Source organism: Antedon bifida, chromosome 7, assembly GCF_963402885.1.
Source record: "Antedon bifida chromosome 7, ecAntBifi1.1, whole genome shotgun sequence".
Classification (NCBI taxonomy): Eukaryota; Metazoa; Echinodermata; class Crinoidea; order Comatulida; family Antedonidae; genus Antedon; species Antedon bifida.
This window is the reverse complement of record NC_136232.1, coordinates 1,657,547-1,676,217: the sequence shown is the minus strand read 5'-3', so window position 1 is coordinate 1,676,217 and position 18,671 is coordinate 1,657,547. Positions and strand designations below refer to the sequence as shown.

General features: G+C 31.5%; 4 protein-coding genes across 6 annotated transcripts in view; 2 read left to right on the top strand and 2 right to left on the bottom strand.

Annotated features, from left to right (window-relative positions):
* Positions 1 to 18,671, bottom strand: part of LOC144847861 (proteasomal ATPase-associated factor 1-like) — a 103,596-nt gene that overhangs the window by 82,430 nt on the left and 2,495 nt on the right. The gene's annotated exons all lie outside the window — the stretch shown is intronic.
* LOC144848584 (uncharacterized) lies at positions 970 to 4,853 on the top strand. Its single transcript, XM_078705378.1, has 5 exons — positions 970 to 1,138; positions 1,459 to 2,078; positions 2,305 to 2,358; positions 2,573 to 2,671; positions 4,151 to 4,853. The coding sequence occupies exons 1-5, from the start codon at positions 984 to 986 to the stop codon at positions 4,432 to 4,434; spliced, it is 1,212 nt and encodes a 403-aa protein (XP_078561504.1). The 5' UTR covers positions 970 to 983; the 3' UTR covers positions 4,435 to 4,853.
* On the top strand, positions 5,217 to 8,401 carry LOC144847867 (dnaJ homolog subfamily C member 24-like). Its single transcript, XM_078704415.1, has 4 exons — positions 5,217 to 5,353; positions 6,083 to 6,209; positions 6,477 to 6,545; positions 7,085 to 8,401. Exons 1-4 carry the CDS (start codon positions 5,246 to 5,248, stop codon positions 7,252 to 7,254), a joined length of 474 nt encoding a protein of 157 aa, XP_078560541.1. The 5' UTR covers positions 5,217 to 5,245; the 3' UTR covers positions 7,255 to 8,401.
* On the bottom strand, positions 10,084 to 14,466 carry LOC144847869 (venom protein 302-like). Of its 3 annotated transcripts, none has more exons than XM_078704419.1 (5): positions 14,305 to 14,466; positions 13,293 to 13,419; positions 12,540 to 12,675; positions 12,294 to 12,317; positions 10,084 to 10,775 (listed from the first exon to the last, which is right to left on the bottom strand). In XM_078704419.1, the coding sequence occupies exons 1-5, from the start codon at positions 14,349 to 14,351 to the stop codon at positions 10,762 to 10,764; spliced, it is 348 nt and encodes a 115-aa protein (XP_078560545.1). In that variant the 5' UTR covers positions 14,352 to 14,466; the 3' UTR covers positions 10,084 to 10,761. The 3 variants fall into 3 exon arrangements, with proteins under 3 accessions (XP_078560545.1, XP_078560546.1, XP_078560547.1); XM_078704420.1 differs by having other exon boundaries at positions 12,294 to 12,314; XM_078704421.1 differs by lacking the exon at positions 12,294 to 12,317.

Genomic DNA, 18,671 nt, shown 5'->3' with positions numbered 1-18,671 from the left:
AAAATGAGATAAGGCTGTTATTTGTCTTTGAATAAGGTCATCCTTTAAAAGTAACGAATATTGCTTAATTTATTTCCATCAATAAGCATTGACCTTTCTGAGAGTCCTCCATTTTTTTCGCCGGTCGCGAAATCCATTATCAGTCAATACAGTACTGGTGACTACTACTCTTCCTACTATACTGTACAATCTTTTTCTGTTATTTGTACTTTTCACCTTTGACTTATATCGCAGTTTTCCAGTTCTAATCTCCCACAAGCCCAGTACATCGACCAAAGCTACAAAATAGCAATGCTTGAACCAGAGACATTCCACTGCCTAACACTAGGATAACCAATGTCTCTACTTCTTTTATTGGTCGGCTTATTGTTATTTATTTTAACGCTCCATTTGGGTCCATATCTCTATACTCTCAGTACTATATACTAGTATATGAAGAATGAGCAATCAGCGGTTTTCCATGCAACACTAATGTTTCCCATGGGGTAGAGCGCCGCATACGTCGGGATGTAGATCTTTTTGGCCATGCTATACTTTCGATTAACAATGGTGGTAAGATCTTTATTTTTGGAAGTAATGTACAATAGATCGTTATTAAATATTTTCTATAATATGTTATATAGTTGCAAAATATATTATAATTGTATTGAATAAAATAAAATGTGACATTTATAATATCTTCTTAATCAAGATTTCTTTAGTCTGCATCATCCGCTCGTGTGAGGGCGGCGGGTGGGCTATGTGCTACAAATGTCCAATGCAAAGATCGCTGATTGCTCAGCTTACTGTACCTATTGAAAAAATGTATAAGGGTATTTTATTATGTTGGCTATTCTGATTGGTTGAACATTTATAAAGCTACATTGTTCCTATACATATATATTCGGAGTATAATTGTTCCTTCAATTAAATGTTCCTTCCGCAACAACACGCTTAATAAGAACAAAATGGCGAGTTTATTGCCTTTCGATGATTTACTCATTATGAATGCTACTGCAAAAACTTTACTCACTGTTAAAACCTTAGTTAACAAATATGGTGACAAGGAAGATATGAACAAGTTTGTCATTTTTGAAAGTGGAGTTAATCTTTCAGTGAAGTTATACAAGGAAATAGTAAATGGTTCTTCTTTCTGGAAGTAAGTTTTATAGATTACTGTACTTTAAATTATAGCATGGATGAATTAAACTAATTCCCCCATGATTATCGACTAGCCTTTATTATAAGTATTCAGGCTTTGTAATGTAGGAAAGAAGTTAGTTAATGAAGCCTGATCTAGAAGATCCAAGCCTAAAAAGGTGGAGGTCGTATGTGATTTTTTTTAAAGGAAAGATATTGTATTACCTCCAACACCCGCCCCTCTCACACCCTTTCCAAAAAATCCTGTATTTTCGCTATAGACGATGACTGTTAATTAAGGTAAGCTAATATTTCAGTCCAACATTTTTATTTTCACAGAATGGGATTTGAAGGAATCAGAGCCATCGTTCCTGCCATACCAGTGATTGCAAAAACCTTTAAAGGTAAACATCAAAGTAAAGAAGAAACTGAATCACTTGCGGTTGCGACACTAGAATCTTTGAACCGAGTCCATGACGACCAATATAAATTAGAAGATGCGTTTACTAAATGGGACAGAAGTCGAAAAAGATTGATAAAAGATCTACGAAATATTGTTGAAGAGATGAAAATTCGTAAAAAGAGGTCTGGCATTGCCAAGCTAACCGGAGCGTCAACATCAATAGTTGGTTTAGGTGTTGGTATTGGTGCTACGGTGTTAAGCATTGTAACCGCTGGGTTTGCTACACCAATTTTAGCTGCTACTATAGGCGGAGTTGCTATGGGGGTTGCTGGTGGAGCTGTGGCTGGTGGTGCCTCAATTACAGATGAAGTATTAAAAAGCAAATCAGCTAAAAAGGCCAATGAACTGATAAAGGATAATACAACGTTGGATGAACTGAAAACACGTCAAAAGCAATACCAAGCTAGTCTTCAAGTTCATATAAAAACTGCACAGAACTTTGATAAATGTATGGTTGTTTTTGAGAAAGTCAAAGACGTATTCAAGGTTGCTATAAGTAAGTAAATAAATCAATTGAGTTTTCATTTTTATTGGTTGTTCGCACCTTATTTATATAATAAAGATACATCTCCTCTAATTGTCTATAAGACCTAACTCAATAAAATACACATTTTATTTGATCAATGTAATGATATTATTTTCATAAAAATTTAACCAACTGTCCTATAGCAGTATGTCTAAACCTATATTCATTTTATTTTTACATTTTTTCATTCATATAGAAGTTGGAAACAAAATTAAAAAGTACATTGGAGTTGTTAAAGACGTATATGAAGGTAAGAGTTTTTATATTATAGTAACTGCTGTAGCCTATGTGTAAACCTATCAGATAATGTTTTTTTAAAAAAAAGGACATTCAAGGAAGTATCAACAGCACAGTGAAATAATATTATTATCATAATAAAGCTGAGTGTATTAAGAACATTGGTAAAACTGTTTTCGGGTTCTAGAAGAAAATAAATCAAGACACTACAAATTGTTATTCTTTAGTTGCTGTACTTATAGCTGGAAAGTCTATTAATTTTCTCAACATACTGACCCTTAGTGGATCGATCATCACCAAAGGACTGACAGCCACGACAGTAAATGGTAAGAAAACATAGACAAGAAATTGTTTTGGTTAAAGATGTATTGTCCCCCTGAAAAAAATAATTCATAGGCCTAATAGTTATCCACTTTGACCAAAAATTGGATTACAAAAAAATGTATTTACCTGATAATTTAAAGCAAAAATGGATTTTTGGTTGAATTTAACCATTTATTTTGTCATTTTATAAGTGAAAACATTATTTTTTTTCTTTTTCTTTCCATGGAAGTGATTAACTTTATTAAATCTACAAAATAATATATTCAAAGTCTGATTTAATTAATCTTTATTTTTCATGTCTTTGGGGGAAAATACATCTTTAAGTTGTCATCCAATTGGCCATGGTGATAACAAGTTTAAGTAATTTTACTAGTAGGCCTATGCCTAACAACACACTATAATGACATAATTTCAGTCGTATGGTATTGTTGAAATACAAATGTCAGTTATTAGATAACTATGCTGAGTGTTAAACAATATTCAAATTTTTACACAGTCGATCATGACTGATTGAATCCAAAGAATAAAGCTTTATGTGTGTTTATTTGGTGTGTAATAATGTGGAATTTCGGAAAAATACATAAAAGCATTGAAACCGAAACAAATAATAGGCATATACAGAATCAATAATAGCGAAGAGTATTATTTGCATGTCAAAACGTTTACTCGATAGGTTCAGAATAACAAACATTGCTTGGTGCGGAACAGAAAATATCCATTGTCTATTACTATGTTATAATAAAAGTGTAGGCCAACAGGAAAGTACAGTATACCCAATCGGAATCAGTTATTTCCACAGAATAATACTTATTATGACACAGCTTTATTTGAGCACATTATTTACAGGCTGTTAAATAAATGGTTGTTATTCTCTTAGCTGTTATTTAAAAAATCCTTTTTGGGCCGCCACAATAAAAACAAAATCAATATTACATTTGACTAGAGGATATAAATTGATAACATAGGGATTGTCACAACCATGCCTTGATCAGTAGCTAACAATACAAATACTATAAATCAGACAGTAGCACATCATAAAAATAGTATTGTTTAGACCTATAATTATTACAAAGTAAAAATAAGTAGTACCCAAAAAAGGTAATAATAAAAGGCTACTTTTAAACGTAAACTCAAGTATAATTTTCATGCAGATATAACTGAAAGTTTTTAGTCTTAAAGTTAAAGTGAGTGACTTCTATTTTTGTATAAAATTGTGTGACCCGATCTTGGATCTTCATAATAAAAAACAACTAAACTTCTAAGTCTATTAAACATAAAATGCCGTGTCTCTGATATTAAATATAGCCTAGGTATAATTAAGTGGTTTTTTATGTGGATAATTAAAGGAAACATGCAGAAGTGATAATACTTGTAAAATGTCTTAAGAGTAAACAGTCAAATTAAAGTAAATGCTGAAGTTGTGCAAGAGTATATACTGGTGGCCCCACCTTAAATTAGTAATCATTTAATTTTACTTTTAGCTGGGAAAATGATTTTTAGGATATGTGATGGCATAGGCGAAGCGGCAGTGAAGGCTGTCGGTATCACAGCACTCAGAGCAGCTGGAATTGCAGTGAGTGTATTGGCCATTGGACTTGATTTGTACACAATTGTTAAAACATCAATTGATATACATAAGGATAATCTTGACAAGGCTGCTATTGAAATCGAACGTATTGCAAAAGAATTGGAAGAAATGACGGCAGAAGATTTAATACTTCAATCAGTATGTTCATCTGAAGTTGAACACGAGATTGACAAATAGAACCTGAACAATAGCTAACATTTATCGCAATGGACCATATAGTATTTACTTTTACATTAAATGTAGTTTGTGACCTTACATTAGATCTAAAAAACGCAGGGAATGGGACTTTTAAAAAGACGAATATACCAGATAAAAAAAGAAATCCGGTGTTTCCACTCGGGGGGTATTAGATATTAAGTCTACAATTTTCATTGTTATTAGTTAATTTTATGTCTGAAATATTACTAGTATTAATCAAGTAATGTATGTAGAAAGCAAACCCTCTTATTAGTTAAAATTCATAATATTATCAACACACACACTTTTATTTTGTATTGCAAAATATATTTTAAAAATGTGGTTATGATTTAATAATGCATTATAAACCTTTTGTATATATTAATGAATAAAAACATAAAGTAGCAAGTTTTATTTAATATTTTGTTTTGTGGTTTTGTTACAATTCTATTGTACCAAAACATTTTTTGTCACGGCAAAATGAATCGCTCGCTGTTTATTACAACAAGGCCAACAGCCATAAGTCGCGTGCTCTCAGAAAAAAATGAACTTTCAAAAAGTAATGTACTTTAAAACTTTTCTGTACATCAAAACAGTTCAAAAAGTACAGAAAAGCGATAAAACGCATAGTGATACCGGACCGACAGACAGACCGACAGACCGACCGACCGACATAGTGAACTATAGAGTCGCGTCCACGCGACTAAAAATGAACAAAAATTGTCCTAAACATTGTGTGCGTGCGAAGTATTTTGTTGTTGGTGGCGCTATTTGCACAACAAAAAAACAGTCAAATTGTGTTTTGTTTGTGATGGCTGCTGCAGCAGAAAATCATGCTGATTTGTATAAAATAATTGGCAGTGATGTTTCTGCGTCTAAAGAAGAATTGAAAAAATCTTACCGAAAGGCATTGCTAAAGGTACAATTTGCATTATATTTTAATTTAAATGAGAAAGAGCTAAAATTCATAATAACCAATATAGACTCTCCCTCTCCCTACTAGGGCCTAGCCTCTACTCTAGCTAGGCCTAGGCCTAGGTCTAGGCCTATATATTTGTTGGTGGAAATGGATATTTCCCCGTGAAAATCCCCGAAACCAAGGCTGTAGGCATGAGTGAACAGGGTATATAAAACATTTTTATTACCTAGATTTTGTAGGCCAAATGTTGAACTGAATCAATACTCATAAACATACTTGTGTAAAGTGTCTGATCTTGTATAGGCCCCTAGTAGTATAAATACTATAAGTTATAGTATAATTAATATTTAATAATACATGATGAATAAATATTGATTTAAATTATAGCCTAGTAGGAGTAGCAAGGCAAGTGAAAGTAGGCCTAGAAGTAGAGGATAGAACCTTATTACTAATATAAGTGATGTTATGTGTATACATCTGTGATGTGTACATAAGCCTAGGCCCAGTGCCTACTGTACTGTACCTATACAAATTGTACTACTAACTGTACATGTAGTTCTAACTGTACCATGTTTTACAGTGTATTTTCTACACTTTCTATACACATTGTTTCAACACATAAAGCATAAAATGGTGGAGAACGATCATCACACAAATGTGACATATATTCAGTACTCTCATTATTTTGAACTATCACCATTAAATATTATGAAATCTTTGTTTTTCTAGTGTTATCCGGACAAAGTTGAAGAGAGTGAAAGAGAAGCTGCATTAAATGAATACCTAAAACTGGAAGCAGCATGGAAGATTTTAGGGGATGACGATGCAAGAAGACAGTATGATGCTGAATCTAATGGTACACCTGTAATATCTTGCTGTCCTAATCCCTAACTAACATTGCAATTATACTTTTTATTTCTGTGGCCTGGTAAATGCCGTAAAAATACAATAATTACCATATAACATATCCCAAGAATGGTTTGTTTCAAAAGCAGTTAAAATTAAGTGTGTCAAAGATCAAGGGTCAATGATTACCTCATAGTATGTCCTAAGATTGACGCAAATGATAGGATAGTAAATTTACTAAGTACAGTATTAACAATTATTATTTGTTTTTGTATAGAAAGACATGTGCAACAATCAGTAGCAGTAAATGAAGAAGTAGAAGTTGAAGATATGGACTTTGATGATGGTATGTTTTAAGCAGTGATTTGAATAACTACTCCCTGTTTTAAGTGATTAGTATAGCTTTGCTAGGGATCTATTGTTGGCATACTCTGTGTGTTGATGTACATAAGCAGAAATTGTAAATTTAGTAATTGCGTAAGTGCAAATTGATACCGAGTGTTTATGAAAGACATTGATTGACAAAATACAGCAAACTGAGTTGAATGTTGAAGTTGAATGCAATAACAAACTTTAAAACTATAGCCCTATCCCATATCTGATGAAATTGATTGAGTAATATCGACATCTTAGACATATTTGTTATAATTTGCCTAATTAATATTAATCATTTTTGTACAAATACAACAATTCACTTTTCTCTACGTGCTATTGACATGATATAACTAACAGTTTTTAGCTAAGTTTATTGTGTGATAGCGTGTCATTATAGAGTGAGCCCTCTATACTAGCATAAGTTATTATGTTAGCATGTGATGTGACAAGACATGAAAATTAAATGTAAAATCAGTGGTATTGTTTAATGGGTTAATATTTTCTTTTTAGATGTAGCATACTATCCTTGCCGATGTGGTGGCAGTTACATACTACAGGAATCTGAGATTAAAAATGATGTTATTGTTCCTTGTGACATTTGCTCTCTGCACATCAAATTGATAGTGACCGATCATTGGAACGCACCAGAGGGCGGTACAGAAGACGAAGCACCTATATGAAAACAATTCGTATTAAAGAATTTGATAGATTTTGTATGCTTTGTATGTGCTCTAATCAACATACTGTCACTCGCACTGCTACAAGTATTGTTATGGATTCATACATATACTATAATGTACAGTTCTAAACATCTTTGTGCCCTAATGGCTTTTAATCTGCATGGTGGATTGAAACATAGTCATTGACTATGATTGAAGTGACAGTCTATGTGCATACACATGCTCTGTCCTAACCATCTTTGTGCCCTAATGGCTTTTAATCTGCATGGTTGATTGAAACATAGTCAATAGAATGTTGACAATGATTGAAATGACAGTCTATGCGCATACACATGTACTGTCAGTGAATTATGCTACACCTTTTCCAAATAAGGAAGTCACATTGTTTCTTTGTTCTTACCATGTCAGTGACCTGTGCTATGCAATATCGAATAATAATTAAAACAAAAATATGTAGCACAAATTTTGGACTTTAATTTTACAGACGTAGTAGCATGGATGTACAGATGAATTCTATAATTTAAACATCAAAATGAGCAATAGGACCAATTATAAATGTTAAATTCGCAAACAAAATGTACGCACAAATCTGGTAATTAGACCATGAAAACTCAAGTTCCCAGATTAGACCAAAGCAGAGAGACCTCATCATTTGTGATTGGTCAAATTATTTGCGTTACATCCTAGTGGAAACCAAATGTTAGTTGTAGGCTGAATATTTTATTATTGTTTTGTGTACATCCGTATCTAATTCTACAATACCGTATACAGTGTAATGTATACTTACAACCTGTATTTTAAAAAGGTCATTGCAAAAATCTAGATATACTGTAACATCATGGAGAGTCCATGGTATCATTAATATTATGATAATTCATGGACAACATAACCAGTCTTAGTATATAGACATAACAAAACCAAAGTAAAAATAGTATTATTTTATGAACTTTTTAATACCTGTGTAATTAAATCTATTTATAAAAGCGAAATGATAGCGCATGTATGTTGCACAAACTAAACGAACAAATGCTTAGTGTACAATTTTAAAAAGTTATTTTCGTACTCTGTGTGCTGATTTAACTAAGCAGAAATCGTAAATTTAGTATTTCGTAAGTGCTATTTATTTAGAAGTAAAATAAAGTTTATGCCTAGAACCAATGTTGATATTTTTTATTGTGTTATATAGAAATGTATATTTTAACACAATATTGCACATTTCAATATAAATTTAGAAAATAATAACCTATTCCAAAAATGATAAACTGTACGCCTTTTAAACATACAGTAAAGTGGATGTAATTTCTTTCATATATCTAACGGCAAATTATAATTCAAAAAAGAAGAAGAAAGAAAAGAATCCAATGCTCAATTGAGACACAGCATAAATTCAGATCAACAATTCTGAACAACAGCCAAATACTAACCACGATTTCGAAAGGAATAAATAGTTACTAGAGCTAATGACTGTAATTATATAACATAAAGGCCACTAATGCGTATACTTTGCCTATGCAAGGGAATTCGTTAAATTATCAGTAATGATAAGTATGGATCTAGAATCGATCATTATATAGATGTTTTGGAACAAGGTTTATATAATGGCATTTGACTGTGACGACTAATAAACAGACTTCTAACGACATTTTTGGTGACAGTCATATATTGCTTCGTTTCTTTTTCACACATTTTTCGTTTATCGAAGCAATTTTTTAGTTACATTAAGCATATTAATTGTAGATATTTTTAGTCAAAGCATAAACAGTATAATTTTACTTTTTTAGCATTTACTCCATGGTCAGAGCAAGGCTATCGGTAGCCTTATACGCGAATACCTCTTCCTTCTCCCTTTAATCAAATATTGCTTCTCTTCATTTTTTCTAAACATAAAAGCGGTTTTACAATTAAAGTAATATTTAGGCCTACTTGATAACATATTTATTTATACATAGATATCATTTGAACAATTTGCACTGATAAAAAAGGAATAACATGTTATTAAGTAAATATGATGATTTAAATAACGAATTATGACAGTTGATGAGAAAGACGGTGATGGTAATAATAAACATTACGTCATCGTCCTTAGTTGTTATACAATTTATTTTATAAGGTAATGCTTCACCGATTATACATTACGGAAAGTAATATTGTTGGTTCAAACTACTAAAAATTAAGTTAAAGAAATGAATTAAAAGAGGACATCCGTCGCCGGCATTAAAAGCAGATAGAACATGCATTTTAAGTTTGATATGAGATAATAATTTATTTTAAACATTTGATTAAAGTAAAATGCGAAGAATTGGGGGTACCATCATCATACCACACTCCTTCGTCAGAAAGATGTAACAGGAAGAATCGAACCCACGATCAAAATTTTAATGAACTTCAGATTGTAGCCAGAACAACAATTGTAATTTGTAATCCTATTTTGTTCCTTTCACATCAATATATAATGTAAATGTAGTGGAAACCCTGGGATGCACATGCTAACAAGGTCCTGCACGTAGCCGGGTATGATAAGATTGTGTAATGTGAAAAACTCAAACTCAGATCCGTCATAAAGGAGGAAAGTAGGTCTACGCCTTCATAGTACCTACCGTACCATACTTTTCCAACTTGGGATGGGCCTACACATCGTTCATCGTTTCTCGGAAGTAAATTTCATCAAAATATCTCACACTACTCTTTCTTGTTTAGATTCTTGATAACGGTCAACTTCTATTTGTTTTACTATGCCTACTAGTATTTTTCAGATTTACATTATTTAAAAGGTGCATATGAACGAAACGATGTTTATGAAAGACATTGATTGACAAAATACAGCAAACGTTGAATGCAATAATGAACTTTAATAATAGACACATCTATTCTCTTTATTCAGATTTTAATTTAAATCAATTATATACGTATTGTTAAATGCGTTATATCTAATATTTAATGGTGCCGCCATAAATTCTCCATTACAAACTATATATTTACAACAATCAATATACAGACAGACATGTAACTTGTTTTCTTCTTAAACATATAATAAACTATAACTAATGATTACTTACATACACAATACTTAAATTAATTTTTACATCAGATAAGTAAATATTATTCATATTTATTATCATTAATTCGACCCGATAACAAATCGAGTTTTCTTTTCCTATCTTTGTTTATTCCAAAGAAACTACCCGACTCCACTTTTTTTATTCTCAATTTTTCCTCCTTTTTTCCTTTTTTTTCTTTACTGCTACACATTTCAGCTTTTACTATGGAGCGCAACCGTCCACCAAGCGCCTCACTCCCGTTTAGTATGCACAGTGTAATTCAAATAAGATTAAATAGAATAGAATATATAATAATAAATATTAGATGGTTGCCGCCTTTAAGTTGATTTAATTCCGTCCTTTTGGTGTAAGGCCGGTGATTGAGTTAAGTTGCTTGGTCGTTTCATTGTTACTTCTTCCCAGACTTGAAGATTTTTTTGCATATGCATTTCATAATCGTTTGTCTTGCTTATGAAGCTACCGCTGTTTGCATAAAGAAAAACAACATTTTTAGTTTAAACATTCATTAAAAAAAATATTGAAGTAAAACTCTTTATAATTGAAATGGTACATGTTGTATTAGGACATTAAGAAGAAGTTTGTACATTTATAAAATGGACTAAAAAGCCAAAAACGATGGATGTTTAAAAAATGTGTTGAATAACATGAAGCGTCTATTTATATTATTAGAAGAGATATAAATAAATTTGTAAATTCTTAAATGGCGAAATTTATTAGAATTTTTCTAAAGCGTAAAAATAATCATAATAAAAAAGCCCAAACAAAGTTTGTGTGTTTAAAAAATATAATGAGAATGTCAAATACAAATTTAAAAAAACATATTAATTTTTTTTAAATCGCTAAAAATTGAAAGAAAACAAATTTATATCTATCATTCAGGAGACAAAAATATACATCGTACATATTAAATCTGATGCTACTATATACACAACAAAAAAATTAGTAAAAAAAAAAGTTGAAGGCAACCAAAGTTTAATTGAATTCTCCTTTATCGCTTATAACTTAGAATGATCTATACATACTAAACAATATCGGAGAAAATCAGATTACCTTAATTCTTCACTGATATATAATTATATATATTGTAGTAATAACCCCAATAAACTAATGCTTGTGTTAGTGGATTATTAAGATAATGCAGAACAAAATAATATATAAATTAAACAATAGGATACATAAGTAAATGAAAATGCTATCGACTGATTATCAACTATATTATTTTTTGTTTTGTGAAAATAAGTGTAAAAGCAAAGGCTGTACACAAAACGCTTAATTTTTCTCCACTTAAATGGAGTATTTGTGATTTCATTTCAATCGAATCTATAGCGTTTCCATCGTAATAGTAAGATAATGTACATTAATTAATACAATAATAACAAAATACCTGAAACACCAATACTCAAGAAATAAATTAAATCTAATTTTTCTAATTTTAAGAGAAATAATAACGTTTCAAGAAAGTAGATATGCAAAGGGGAAAAAGAACAGTAAGATTAAGAAACAAAAGACAATGGACAATAGAATAGAAAACAGAACAGAAAGAAGAAAGGAAAAATGAAAACAAAAATAGAAGTTGAAAAAACGTTGTGCAGTGGGCAATAGAGTAAATTATAGTAAAGATAACAGAAGTTAAAAAAGAAAAAAAGAATTTAAAGTGTATAATAGAGTCGATTAGTCAAGATAATAGAAGGGAAAAAGAAAACAAATTAAAGAAAAGGAAGAAATGAAACAAAGAATATAAAGACGTAACGAACTGATGAAAAAGTAAAATCAAAAGTTACAATTTCACAGAAGGAACAGAAAAGGAAAGAAAGAAGTTACAGTTTATAATACAGTAAGATTGGTGTAACATTATTTTTTTCAAACATTCATAATTATGTCATCTTTATCATAAATATTATCGAAATTAGTAATTTTGCCATTTATTTAAGCGCATACCGAACAAAATATTTTGGAAAAAAAATAATACTATTTTAATACCTTTTGTGTTTGTACTCAAGTCTTCTATTTTGAAAAGTAAAAAAAAATAATCGAAATTAATTCAATCTAAAGATGCTTTTGCTAGCAAGATGACGCATTGTTGACGCTGTTGCGAATGCTATCATAGCGGCGGTAGATTGTACAGCGCATTATTTTGGTGCTGATTGTTAAAGCGACACGCAATACAATCATGGTATAAAGAATAAATAATAATAATATGCTAATAAACATCATAAGTAACATTACCTATTCTTCGACAAACACCAGCATCCATAAAGAAAATGTTTTCTGGAGTCTCTGGTTGGGGCTCGTTCACACATTCCAAACCAACTGAGCATTTACCATTAATGTCCCATAATCCACCACACTGTTCACCCTCGATCTAAACGAAACAAAATTTCAAGACCAATCATTTTAATAAATTCTAGAAAATGTCAATAACGTCAAAAATACCATTCTTAGTAAATAATAATACAAAGTTAAGGTAGTGTACATTTTGTTGTATAAGTAGATTTTATAGTTAAATTGTTTTGGTATCTTGATTTCCTGATTCTTACTTTTCATAGTTGTCAGTAACGAGATTTACTTTAATGGCGAATAAACACGAAAATATTCTCAGGTTTACCTGATCATCTATCTAAACAAAAGAACCAACAGCAGCAAGATGACAATTAAAAACGTTTTTACAGTAGAAGATAATTGTCTTAATTCATCAATAGTTTGCCAATTTCAAAAAGTCATTTGTTAAATATTTTAATTGTGATCATGTTAAATGATATGTGAAAATAACAGCCTGGTGACATTTGATTGGTTGACACAATCAGACGACAGAAAATGTTAATAATAATAATGATGTTTATTGCCGGAATTCAAAATGGCAAAATCTGGAGATCTGGATAATCACCTCAAAACTGTTGATCCAGAAAAATGACTGTCAGCAAAATTATATAAATAAGTATACCTTCTTACAATTAACAAAGGAGTAACAAACATTATTACCTTTGAGCAAGTTAGTTCACATCCACACATTCCGGATACAAAATGGGCGCCAGGTTTGCAATGGCTGTCCCAGATTGATTTTCTGCATTGCCAGTCATCGTCGCATCTGCAACTCAATGCATCGATGCTACAAAGCGGAAAGAATAATTGAATTAATCTTATCTCACAAAGTAAAATAAATCTTGTAAGCAGTAATGAATTAAATATTTTTAAAATTAATCTTATATCAGAAAATAAAATAAATATTTAGTAAGCTGGTATGCAGTAAGGAAATAATTATTTGTTGGCAATAATTTCTCCCTATCGAAACAGAGGTTAATGACAAAAACCGAGAAAACGTGTATATGTATATATATTGATAAAATATATTGTCCAACTATGAACAACTTTGAATAGGCCATTTTGTAGTTTTAACAAAGTTAATCACTTCTGTAGACAAATCCCGAAAAACAATGTTTTCACTTATAAAATGACAAAACAACCGGTTAAATTTAACCAAAAACGCATTGGCTGGCAGCCAATTTGCTTTAAATTACAGTTTAAATAATGTTTTTCCCAATCCAATTTGTGGTCAAAGTGGATAACTATTATGTGACATTAAAATGGCCTAAAAAAATGAAAAAAAAGTTAATAATCCGAACTAAAGCTAACTACAGTGACACTATCAACTTATATTACTTATTATTACTATTTTTTTATTTGGATGTTATAAATTTAACCTTATTAATGAATCACCAAAGAATATTTCTGATAAAACGCCAACGAATCCTCTAAACCCTCAAAGAGATCACTGCATTTGGTTTAGGCCTATACTGTACTATGTCATTATTGGAAAACGTAAGATTTTAAAGTTGACAAGATATAGTTCGTTTTAAATGCCAACATTAATTACAATGCGCCTAAACAAATTTAAATAGGTATAACATTGCTGAAACTAATCAATGAGCATAATGTTGTATAAACAGTATACAGTAATAAACGATATAATGGAAATCAAATAAGAAACGCTTACCATGAGATTGCTATGGACACAACTACAAGAGCCAATACTACTTTCATCTTCCACGTTTTGGTCGACTACTTCAAAGTTGTGAAGAAGTATTGGTGAAAGTGAAGTAAGTGCTCGGTTCAACGACAACCGCTATTTTATATACCACTCACAATTCCCAAGACATTTAAAACATCGGATTAACGACAGTACAATCGTGCCAATCTAAGTATTACTAGCTACATAAAAGTCTTTAACGCACTTTTAGTCGATTTTAATGCGTATCTTGCAATACTTAAACATTACTTGGCGATCTATTTTGGTTTCGAAAAATTTAAGATTAAAGAGAAATAGATTCGATCGATTCATCAATATTCTTTTGAAATAAAAATGACGACAGTTTTGCTGAAACAGTAAAATAAATAGACATATGTTAGTTTTGAATGTTACCGTCAATGATGTAATAAATATCCACTGAAATGTGAGGCGGTAGACTAAAGAAACACATTTTGATTGAAATAATGTTTATTACACTTGGATGAGTTCATGTTGTTTTAAAAACATTGCAGACAGAAACAGATAATATTCACTTCATTTTGTTACTTGGAAACAACCAAGCCTTTGCCAAGTTTGTATGCACGAACATTTTTACAATTATAAAGTTATTCTGAATTATATACCAACACAGATCATATTGATTTTCGATATACTGGTGACGTCACAAAAGCTTTTTAAAATCTTCAATATGGGCCAACATTTTAAAGATATTGTCTCAAACATTGTTTCAAATTGTTCATAATAGTTATTCACTTTGACAAAGTGAAAAAAAATGTATTTACCTGAAAAAACTGCAAAAAAATAGTCAAATTGGTTGCAAGCCAATGGATTTTTGGTTGAATTTAACCGTTTGTTTTGTCTAATTTTAATTGAAAACTTTATTTTCTTTTTTCTGCGGAAGTGATTATTTATTAAAACTACCGGTACAAAATGGTCTAATCAAAATCTGATTTTAATATTAATTTTTCAAGTTTTGGGGGATATCTTTAAATAGTACGCCTCTGTCGCCCTCTGTATACTATCAAGTATTTCGTTTCTCTAATTTTTTTAAAAATTATTTTATTAAAAGTATTATTCAACAAACAAAACCTTTCCTATAATGTGCAGGTCATGGGCCATCATGTAAACCTAATATAGGTTAGCCATGGAAATGTAATCCATTGACATATTCACCAAAGAAATCAAAAGAAAGCACTGCACGTAAAGCAAATTCAACAAACCATGTTGTAAACTCTAATAATTATGACGACAGGGATAGCGGGGGTGGGGGAGCGGGTGAGGGGTTTGATGAGTTGAATTGGCCTATATTCTTAATGTTACCTCTCACTCTGATCCAAATGAGGTTAGTTACCCGGTAACTATAAAGAACGTTAAATGATGACTTTTCTGTAACCTCTACTAAGAATTGTTAATGTATATAACACATTAAAATATCATGCTTGGGTTCACTGATACATTCGTGATAATCAGTGACAAAAACTCAATGAAACTTTTGAAATTTTACAACTTCATTACTACAGCTGCATCTAAAATGTAAGTGACATGACATGTACTACCAGCGTATCTAAATGTAAGTGACATGACATGTACTATCAGCGTATCTAAATGTAAGTGACATGACATGTACTACCAGCGTATCTAAATGTAAGTGACATGACATGTACTATCAGCGTATCTAAATGTAAGTGACATGACATGTACTATCAGCGTATCTAAATGTAAGTGACATGACATGTACTATCAGCGTATCTAAATGTAAGGGACATGACATGTACTATCAGCGTATCATGCTTTACCACACATTTTGGGAGTAGTATTGGAATGTCCTGATAAATGAAAGTAAAATACGTCAGTTACAAAAGTTGCATTCGTTCATATTTTATATTACTTTAAAAAGAAAAAAGAAGGAAATTTTCTTTTGAATTCAATTGGAAAAAAAAAATCTCTCTCTTTCTCTCCGTCTCCCTCTTAGGCTACGTTTACATTCAGCCTCTGGAATAGGCTTGGTTACCTTAGGCCTTAAAAAGCTCCAGGCTGTATAAAGTAGCTACGCTCCGAAATGACCGGAATCCGGGCTCAGTAAATGAGAACGCACCTTTATTAGGACTGAAGCTAATCATGAACAAGATCTATATCGATTAAATAGATTTACTGATTATGCTTAGTAGGCCTTACGTAACAGTGATCATGTACACATTTCAAAGCATTTAATTAATCGTGGAGATTTATTTCATTTTTTGTTATTGACTACATTTTAATATTCACGCATCAGTATCAATTTATTCTACCATTTTCAAGTCCATAAAAGATAAATAACAAGCGCTGATATGGATGACCATAGGAGCAAAGCTCGTTTACCGGTCACCCATAGTATAATACATTACAAACAACATGAAGCCAGGACAAAGGTGTTGAATAAACTCTTCGAAATATAAATGATCTGGACTAATGGAAACCTATAAATGTTCTAGATATAACTAAGCCTTTAAATACCAATAACTTTAAATTGAGTAATTTATGTTAAGGTTAAATTATTGTCGAAACATTTGTATAATGCGATTTAGATAACTTGTGAATAAAACGTTAGTTCCATCTACGAATAGGTTCATTATAACGTATTTATACTTGAAAACCAGATTTGTACTATCAAAAACAACTTTCTATATAATTTATATTTGACTTTTAAAAGCTAGACAAAAATAAACAAGGCCAACAGCCATTAAGTCGCGTGCTACAATGCATAGTGATACCGGACCGACAGACAGACCGACAGACCGACCGACATAGTGAACTATAGAGTCGCGTCCACGCGACTAAAAAGCAATGTAAATGACTACCTACTAAAATTAAATTAGGGTACGTTACTTTTTAAATAAAAACAAATTATGTTCTGTAGTATAAAATATCAAGTAAAATTCAAGAGTTTAAGCTCTGTCTACACTATAAATGTGATGTGCCAATATATGGACATGATGATGTCATATCACTACCATATTTGGGCATATCACTACCATATTTAGGCACAATTGTTTTGATAGTGTAGACATAGCTTTAGCATACTATGTTCTATGTCCTAACAATGATGTCTGGTAAACTTAACTCAACGGCAACCTGTTATTTTTACGCTTGCTGACATAATGACTATGATGAGAGATTGATAGCAATTTTAACGTTATGCTTCAAAATACAAATGTCTTTATCATCATTATACAACTATACATACATCACTCGGATGCACGTTCAACGTCTGAGTATGTTGATGATATAGTTAGCTTAAAATGAATGGAAAACATGTATTTACAACTGTAGTAATGTTTGTTATAACGATTAGGCCTTTAACTTAGCCTATAACGTACCAGTTCTATGAAAGACTGCAATAACCTGTATTTTAAGCTCTGACTAGGCCTACACTATCAAACTGTATGTGACAAAATATGATGTGCCCATAATGGACCCGATGACGTCATATTACTACCAAATTTTGGCATATCACTACCATATTTGGGCACATCACACATTTTGCTAAACTAGTTTGAAGCTAAAGAATACAGTTGGCTTACTTGGTTTACTAGGCATGGAGAAAATCAATTCAACAAGATAAACGTTACAATAAAGCAACATTTGTGAATTTGGCATTTGATCATTGCAACTGCATTGAATTGCGTGAAAGTGATCAATATTAAGCAATATCATAAAACTGCGCCCTCTAGTAATGATAACTTTTTAACGTAGCATTTCGTCAGTAACACTTCATTCAAGAGTCACGAGCTCATCATCTATAAAATATTCCTAGTGTATAAATAAATGAATTCATCCAAGCAAAACAATACGTGCGCGTAAATGTGTTTGTAAGTGGTGTCATTAATGAACAAACTGAAACGCTTACTTATGAATACCCTTCTAGCAAAACGCCGGAGTTTACATACACCTGTGTGCATCATCTTTTTCCCTATCAAGTTAAGGCAGAAATCATGAATAATTCATGAGATGATTATGGCGTGTGTAAGTTTCGCTAAGTGACGTGAAAGGGGTAATGCGAAACTTGTAGTGGTTTTAAAAATCAAAATTCTATTTGTTCACAATTTGTCTTCGATAATACGAAAGTTGACGGGGTTATATCTTCATCACACAGCCTAGCATAGACCTACTTCCCACTCAATAGACACTGTAAACACTATATAACTTTATAATGCTAAAGGGCAAAATTGTTTATAGCATAAATGCGTACCGTATAAAATTAAGTAAGTAAAGCCTAACCTGGATGTTCAACCAGAAAAGAAAACGATTGTATGGAAAGAAGAGAGAATCGACAGAAACAAACGGAGAGCAGCTAA